Source organism: Haliotis rufescens, unplaced genomic scaffold (assembly GCF_023055435.1).
Source record: "Haliotis rufescens isolate VD_foot unplaced genomic scaffold, xgHalRufe1.0.p SCAF_8, whole genome shotgun sequence".
NCBI lineage: Eukaryota > Metazoa > Mollusca > Gastropoda > Lepetellida > Haliotidae > Haliotis > Haliotis rufescens.
This window is the reverse complement of record NW_025964372.1, coordinates 46,505,589-46,515,000: the sequence shown is the minus strand read 5'-3', so window position 1 is coordinate 46,515,000 and position 9,412 is coordinate 46,505,589. Positions and strand designations below refer to the sequence as shown.

Here is a 9,412-nt window from a genome sequence, read left to right as displayed (position 1 = left end):
CACTGTATAAGAAACAGATTTTAGTTGGAACTATATTGGCTACTGTCACTGTCCAACTGACACATCACTTTCCCTGTGACGTAATAAATATTAATGCGCGCATTCAAGGAAAACTCGTTTCGGTAATGTTTGTGAGAGAAGGAAAACGATTTTCAAGCACAGAATTAAAGAATGACATTATATGATAAAGAGGTTATCACGCTTGTGTTTTTGGGGATGGTAAATATCTCTCTCTCTCTCTCTGCTCATGATATCAATCACTGGATTGTCTGGTCCAGACTCGATTATTTTATAGACCGCCGTCATATAGCTGGAATATTGCCGAGTGCGGCGTTCAACAACAAACCAAACCAAACCAAAAAAACATGTTGTTCAAGGGGATATTTTATGCTTGACATCTGCCATTTTTTGTGTTGACTTCCAAATTGAAACAATCCTCTTTTCTCAAGCGAATAACTCCCCTTTTTCTTGATATTTTCTGAAACTGCATAAAAAAATATTCTCTTGAGTTTCTGACTGATCAAATATTTTGTATTGTTTGTTCTGAATTGCTTGATGCACATATGCATACAGTACGTGTCACGAAACAATTCATTAACGATGATTAAGAATTACTGAATATTTATATAAGATTATTTCCATGGCATTATCTGTTGGTGTTACAATTTCAAGTTTATGCAAATAACTGGGTGATGCGATATTCAATAATAGCTCTCGCTCCTTGTCTGCTTATGAAAGATGGGGACAGGTTTTACAGAGAAATATCAATAAACATGTGTTTATAAAGCGCTTACATAAACATTCACTAACTGATGTGCTCATGTTTGCTGGCACTGTTAATTGCCCATTTAGCCGATCCGCATTGGCTCATATTCCTATTCACGAGGTCATTATAATAAATTAAGCAACTGCCTAACTGGATAAACACCTGTGTGACAACATGAGTCATTGTGATAATCACCACTGTACATTGAAATCATGTTTTACATGTTGGCTAAAACCCTCTACTTACTCGCCATATCATCATGCGCAGGCTCCCTTAAGAGAACGCCATTAGAAAAACTGAAAATACGTCTCCAAGGGGATTCTAAAGTTGGCATCAGTGTTGAACTCTTTGATCAGAAACAGGTTAACATAAGTATGTTGCCAATGTCCATCTCCAATCTCAATGCTGCCGAGCAGACATTCACCTTCAATGCCGGCTTCTCAATAACATGGTTCGACCGCAATCTGGCTTGGAACAAAACTGACTATGATAATATTACGAAAGTGGCCATCTCTGAGAAGTTTGTATGGATACCTGCCATAGCGATTCCTAATGGTATCGGCAGCGTTTCGTTGGCTTTAGATCGATCTCCGGTGGTTTCCAATACTGGAATCGCAAGACTTCCGTTCCTTGAGAGCCTCAAGACCAGTTGCCAAATAGACATCACTCTGTACCCGTTTGATCAGCAGCGATGCAGCATCCTGTTCATGCCTGCAAATGATTACAAACTTGGAGTTCATATGAGTGGTTCTATTATTACGAGATTACCGCCTTTCTTCATTGACAACAGTGAATGGGAGTTGGCTGACATACACGCCAAGGTTGTAGACGTCCAAACGGAACAGATATCAAGTTTGGTATCATTTGAGTTTTTTCTGAAACGCAAGAGCATGTTCTATATAGTGAGTATCATCTTTCCTATGGCTCTTCTCTCTCTGCTCAACGCCTGTGTGTTCCTCCTACCAGCTGACTCCGGAGAGAAGATGTCCTACCTCATCTCAATATTTGTGTCCTATGCAGTGTTTATGAACTTCGTCAAAGACTCAATCCCTAAGTCTGGAGACGTGTGTCGACTGTCTGTGTATCTGACCCTCATCCTCTGTCAAAGCTGCCTGGCTATCATCACCACCATGGCCACACTCCGCAACAATGTCCGCAACACTAGTCTCCTACAGCCATCAAACGACAATGGAAACACGGACGGAACTGAACGTCCGCATGAGAAGACTGCGTCAAAGGTCCGCCGCGCAGATCACATATTGTTCGGGGTCTTTGTGCTTCTGGCTCTGGTGTCCCTGTTGGTGTTTTGTGTGTAAGACAGCATTCGTCCTGAACTCTACATCCGATCCCCCGACTAGTGGATGGAGGGACTTATTTGCATTTTAAATGAGGTTTTGACAGTGATTCCTTCAGTAATTATTCATTCTGTGATCAATGGCATGATTGTACATGATGGAATTTGGTAGAGGTATCGCTGTGACACAGCGGTTTATGACTTTTGGCAAATGGAAAAACTTTGAGGAAAGTGCAGTGGTCATGTATACTGAACCGCAAAAGAAGCATCACCCCAAGTAACATTGCATGAAAAGTTGTCATTGAAATGTATGGGTAATTTTTGTAAAAGTTCTTAAAAATCAACATTACCTTTTCCGGAAAAATGAAATATGATGATATAAAAACAAAGCAGATGACAAGAAAACCGATCGCCTAAACGCATCACGGCAACGGCCATGTTTACCCGATTCACGAGAGTTTCGTGCAAATTGAAATGCACATGCGTTCCCCCATTTCTTGCCCTATAAAAATCCACCCAGATTGGATAACATTCATTCGTTATTTAATTGCTACCACATGCCAAGCCTGACAAGACATCAGCGACACTAAGCCCTTGGACGATTTCAAGCTGGACAAACCTCCCGGCAAAAAGCCAATGCATTTCAAGTCCTCGTAAGGACCATAAACAGGCTCCAGCAGCGGTACCAGAACACCAAAACTACAGATGACCGACCACATACTGGAAGACCAAGGGTCACCAACCGACGTCAGGTTCGTCAGATTGTGCGACAGCATCTTCAAGATTTCTTTGTTATTGCTGCGGAAACTGCTCGACGAATGGGACATACCAGCGACACATTAGTGCGGACACCGTGCGTCGACGATTAACGAGCAAACACCTCCACTGTCACAGGCCACACCAAGGACCCATTCTGACACCACTTCATCGCCGGGACCGTCTTCAGTGGGCAACACAGCACCAGCATTGGCGCCACCAGCAGTGGAGAAGTGTCCTCTTCTCAGACGAGAGTTGTTTCTGTATCTCTGGCCTGATTTTTTAAATATGGATGAAGTCCAAACAACAATCAATGCAGTGGAAGCATTTACCATTACCACCACCAATGAAGGCTGGAAAGGTTACGGCCTCCGTGGGATGCCGAGATTGTCATCTTGGTGAACTTATCTTCCAAAAAGCCAGACAATAAACAGAGCATATTTTTCAGCATGTTTTTCAGGCAATCACGGGCGACATATAAACTATGAGATGCGGGAAGCTGAGAGAACGTGTGCTTTTCCACCAGGACAATGCGTTAGTGCACAAACCAGACATTGCTTTGGCTACAAGCCTTGAGTGTGGCTTTGAACTATTTCTGTACCCACCTTATTCTCATCATCTGCCCTCAAATATGAAGAAAGGTCCAGCCTGAACTCGTTTCGACTCAAACAATAGCATCTGTAAGGAACGTTTTGACCAGCCAAAATAAGACTTATATGAGACTGGTGTCAAAATCCCTCCATATCTTTGGCAAAAGTGTTGTTAGACCACGGATCAAAGCAGGTTAATTCTGGGAGTCAAACCCACGACCAGCAGCAGCTAAGGGGCATATCGCTCCGAATTGAATCTGCAGTGCTCTGTACGACAAAGAGAGACACTTACAGATTTTTTCCAGACATTTCCAAAACATTTTGTACTTTTCACTGTTATTTGGTTACTTGTCAACTTTAATCAGTTTTGTGGCTGTGCATTTTTAAAAGTAATCCCATATATGATATACAACGGACAAATGTATCAGAGGAGGAAATTTTTAATCATTAATGTCAAAAGAAGGATTTTAATTAACGGTGGTAACCATAATTAGTTCCAAGCACCTACGGTATTCGGTAATAACATCAACAGTTTAAATCATAAGTACCAATCATGAGAATCTGATGGCACACAAGTTCAGTAACGTGTATGGCCACCATGTGCGTTGACAACTGCCACACAACGCCTCCGCATGGACCTTGTGATGCTTGTGAACACATGATTGGGAAGACGACACCATTGTTGCTGCAAAATGGTGCCAAGATCTTGCAAGTTCTGTGGTTGGTTCTGGAGAGTGCGCAGACGTCTGCCCAGAGCATCCCAGACGTTTTCGATGGGATTGAGGTCAGGAGACCTTGACGGCCAGTCCCTGACGTTGACTCCCGCATTCTGAAGGAAACTCCTTGTCAAAATTGTTGTGTGGGGTCTGGCATTGTCGTGTTGGAAGATCAAATCGGGTCCATGTGCTGCCATAAAAGGCAGAATTTCTGGTGCCAGTACCTGGTCGCGGTAAGCAGCAGCGTTGAGGTTGCCACGGATGACAAGAAGCCTGGAACATGCATTGCCAGCGAAAGCACCCCACACCATGACACTTCCGCCTCGAAATCTGTCAACTCCCTGTACACAACACTGGGCGTAACGTTCATGACGGCGCCTCCACCCTCGCCCTACCATCAGCAAATCGAAGATTAAATCGGGATTCATCACTGAAGACGACTTGATTCGTAAGTCCATCGTAAGTGTCGCTGTGCCCACAATTGACGTTGACGTTGACGTCTGTGTAATTGAGTCAGAATCGGCCCGCAGTATGACCGTCGTGCTTGAAGGTGAGCAGTCCTCAGACGGTTTCGAACAGTTTGTGCACTCAGCCTACCCCTAAACAGTTCATTTCTGGTTGATGTAGCCGTCAAAAATCGGTTACGGAGGTGACGTAAGACAATCTGACGATCCTCTGCATGTGACGTCACACGTGGTCGACCTGGCCGAAGGCGATCTGCGGTGGTACCCGTTTGCTGTAGACGCGTCTGTAAATCATAAACAGTCCGTCGACTACAACCCATCGTCCTTGCGACTTCAGCTATGCCGATGGCACGTTCACGTTGCACATTTGAAAGGCGTGGCATGACAAATGGCCATAAAGACTTTTGTTTTCTTGTGTTTTTCTTTTTTTGTTAATGACTGCTAACAGGTATGGCTGAAAACACGTACGGTATTATGGCCACGTGACCAGTTGCACGTTAAAAAGTTTTGCCACTAAAGTGCTGTGCACATGATTATGATCGATTCACCTGCACAAAAACGGGTGTCATCTGAAGACAATACGTGGCCATTACTGTTAAAATACCCAATAAAGGCCCACAATGATCACTGGTCAAAATGTTAAAATTTTAGGATTGTGAAGTTTTTAATTTGGTTCAGTATATAACTGTTGTGTCTTTATTATAAAGTGTTGTAATAAATTATGCTGATATTGTCCTTCGTTCCCCCAACAATATAAATATATATATAATGTACATATATATTGTGTCGGTTCAAGGGGAAATCGGGATGTTTGTCGACTGGTAGCGCAATCTTTGGGGTAAATTTAGGTTATTGATCTCTCTCCCAGACTAAAACATAACAGCACAGTTTACTCAATAATTCTATGACAAATCATGACCGAAATGCCTAATGGAAAACATTATCACTAAATCACACAAGCAGAAGATTTATGTGAATTTCAATTCATTCTTTATACAAATAATTAGTCTGATAACCTGATAATTAGGTTATACATTACAATATTCCCCCTTTTGAATTTAACACGCCAGCAAGTTAAACAACAATTTAATAATTGGGGATAAAGGTCTAATACAACTGATATTATACAACAATATAATATTAAGGAATATAGGTCTAATACATTTTATATTAGTCACAGTGAAAACTCTTACCAGTATACATACTATTTATACTTACATTTTCACAAGAATATCCATGAATTACAATACACAACAACAAAACATTCTAGTCACAAGTCTAATATACACAATCTCTGAGACAATTCCAGTGTTCATCCGATACTCTCTGTCTCACTTGTGTTGCAGGCTCCCGGATATATGCATTCGCTTATCATCTCACGTTTAGCTATTCGATGAACATTCGATTTTTGGCCATGTAAAGAACAGAAAGGGCCTCCCTGCCAGAATGAATGAAATCGACGAGAGCTGGTCTTGACAGCGGAATGTCAGCTGCAGTAGGCCATGAGGGAGTTGCTTTGGCAAGACGTCGATGGAGTTGCTCAACCTCAACTGCTCTGTCTGAGCCTCTGAATTTCCAGTTGGGCCCTGTCGTAAGCCACATCCCACTGTGTGGACTGGTCTGCCATCTGGTCGGCTCTCGGGTCTGGGCTCCGGAGCTGCCTCTCCAGTGCTGAACGTAGTAAGCTCAGCCCTTGGTATATACTCTCCGGGGGGGGGGGGGGGGGGGGGACACGGGTGGCCCAGTCGTCTAAGGCGCCGCGATTCGCTGTGCAGAGTTGCGTCCCTTGGGCACGCCAGAAACCTATGATTATGGGTTCGAATCCCGGTTCGCCCCGATTATGTTTCTAGGTTTGTCAGCACCATACCCGTGCTCGTGGGTTTCACCGAAGTGGTAAACCTCTTAGACCTGCATCACTTCGGGCTTTCCTCCCACATTAAGCTGACACGCCGCGATATAACTGGAATATTGTTAAAAGCGGCGTTAAACCCAACTCACTCACTCACTCACTCACTACTCTCCAGGTTTGACGGGTGAAATAAGTCAAGTGTTGAGGATGGTGCATAAACCAGTGCCTGTCGAATGCATGTATATTAAAAAGATCTCGTTTTCAGCGCATGCCGGGCACTCCGTTCCGCTCCAGAAAAAAAACCACTTCCAGGGTGGTTGGCGTCTCAGACGTAGCATCTTGGTCGAAGTTTATGTCCTCACCACAAAAGTCAAGGATATCCTCGTCCGGCTCATCGGTCGCCCTGGGAGAATTATTAATAAGTTTAAATGTGTTAAGTTAGTTATGAATGTGTACATGTCCACAAAAGAATGATATATTTGATGTAATTGGCATAGGGGTAAGTCAGATAGATCTATTACCTATGTTAATACAGCAATAACATGTCATATAAGTCTCTTTAATACTGAACGTTTCCCCAACGACTACCTTTAGATAAAATAATACATATGGCGCATTCGTTCTAAATCGTCATTATCTGGAATGTCTTTCGGAAAACGTCAAACACGCCCAAATTTGAAATCCAGATAAATCAATAAGAACCAATTAAACAAAACATGTCATATCTCCTCCATGTTTACACCTTGACATGGACTGTTCATTTTTTTATTGTTCTTAACTAATTCTCATCTCGGAATGTTTCAGGATGGCTGACTTGGAGGTATTCACTCAAGCTTTACACCCAGTCTATAATGTTGATTGGTCATTACCCTCATACGATAACAACCGGTCAACCTGAACAACCCTGGAGGATCCGTTTGGACAATTTCGAATATGGTATGTGATATGTGCTTGGGGACAACCCAACCCTTTACATCACTTCGAAATGGATTTCTAACTCAGTTTTCAGCCTTTGTAGGGGTTAAACAACCATACTGGCTGTCCGACTTATAGTCGTGATTCCTTGCTCCCCATATCGTTTCTTACGCACTTGGGAAGAATAGTTGAGATTTCTCCGAGCAGAGTCAAAAGCATGTTCAAAATGCTGTTTGACCTCGTCGACAGAGTCATGTCAGGGATTCTTGTTAGGATTTCCTGTGATCAGGTGGTAAGCCATTCGCACTTGCCTACCGAGCACCAATCTGTTTGGTGTACAACCTGTCGGCTTCAATAAGAGGCAATCACGAAGGGGAGATGTTTGTCCCAGGACCTTGGTCTCCCTTCAGTATAAATGCTAAGCATGGCTGCTAATGTTCGGTTAAACGACTCGACCTGGCCATTTGCCTGTGGTCGGAGAGAAGATGTCATAGTTTTTACAACTCCCAGCAATTAACATAGTTCTTGGAACAGATTAGCGCTTACTGTCTACCCTCGATTCAATATTTGAAATCGCATAGGCCGCTGTCCACTTAGTGAACGAATCAGTGACAACAAGTATGTACTTGTTGCCACTGCAGGTACGGTGGGCCCATGATGTCGGTGGTCAATCTCTCCATGGGTGAGTCTGTTGTTTTCTCTTCCATGGGTGAGTCTGTTGTTTTCTCTTCCATGGGTGGGTCTGTTGTTTTCTCTTCCATGGGTGCTTTCTGTTTTCAAGTCTCTTCCTGGCAACTCACTTGTCACAACTGATCCAGTGCTGACGAACATCAGTTTTCATACCAATCCAGAAGTAGGACTGTTCAAGCTTGGCAAAAAAGTCTTGGCAACACCAAGATGGCCTCCCAAAGGCGAGTCATGACATGCTTTGAGGATAAGTTATGCTACAACCATCTGCCAATACCAATCCTTTTCACCCTGACTCTTCCGTCTTCGATGTAAGACACCCTGCCTATATCAACAGTCGATGAAACTAACCAACCCCACAGTGCTTTCCATGCCTCCTGAAACAGTTTCCCTTTCAGGCCGGGTATTTTGTTTTCTAGCCTTGTATATTAGGCTGATATTGTGATCTTGAAGCTGCAGGACGGAAGGAGTTTTCTTCAGCTCTACCCGATTGGTTTGAGCTGGAACAGGGGGTATCTTTATTCTGTTTGTCAGTCTGCGATCTGGTGATGGCAGAACAACTAGGATTCAACTCTACTAACCCTAAGCTGCAAGATCCACTGTCTCTTTCACATTGGGGACAGGGCGACTACCGTCGGCGACTTAGGGCATCGGCATTCCAATGCAGTCGGCCTGGCAGGTGTACTTCATAGTTGCCCAGCTCTTGTAGACAACGAGACATCTGGTTGACAGGCCTCTTAATTCTTTTGGCCCAGACCACTGCAGATTTGTCAGTTCTGATAGTGACGGATCTACATAGGGATGCCAATGGCGACATGCAGTTTCCACTGCCGGCAATTTTCGGCAGGTAACACAGTAAATCTAGTGAGACTTTTGCTGTAGCAGCCAAGCACTACTTCTCTGCCATCTTGATTTTGAGACAGGACTGCACCTATACCTTCACTGGATGCATCTGTGTCTACAGTGATCTCGCCTTCACGCCTTGGAAATCCAAGAACTGGTGCTCAGTCAGTACTTCATTCAGGCTGATGAAAACTCGATCAGTCTCCTCAGTCCAAAAAGAAATCAATCAATGGACTCGTAAGTTTGGTCGGTGGCCTGGTAATTTTAGAGAAATCTTTTATGAATTTTCAATAGTAGTTAGCCAGACCCAAAAACTGTGTCTCCTTTCCAGACTCGAGGGTAGGGCAACATTTCACTGCCTCTATTTTCTCCAGCTGGGTGTGAACACCGTCAGCCGAAATAACAAGTCCTAAACAATCGTGTGAGTCAGTTATTTTTTAACATCATATAGGCAATCCTAAGAAATAGAATCTCTTTGAAGAGGTAGCATTTTTTAGGCATTGATTTCAGGCCAGCTGAGGTCAGACGTTCT

General features: G+C 43.5%; 1 protein-coding gene across 1 annotated transcript; it reads left to right on the top strand.

Moving 5' to 3' along the window:
• Positions 1–978: 978 nt before the first annotated feature.
• Positions 979–2,082, top strand: LOC124143640 (neuronal acetylcholine receptor subunit beta-4-like). Its single transcript, XM_046512666.2, has one exon. It carries the CDS (start codon positions 979–981, stop codon positions 2,080–2,082), a length of 1,104 nt encoding a protein of 367 aa, XP_046368622.2.
• Positions 2,083–9,412: the final 7,330 nt, after the last annotated feature.

What these genes read in the sequence shown, in the direction of transcription:
- LOC124143640 (XM_046512666.2), top strand. Translation starts at nt 979, where the DNA reads ATGTTTTACATGTTGGCTAAAACCCTCTACTTACTCGCCATATCATCA.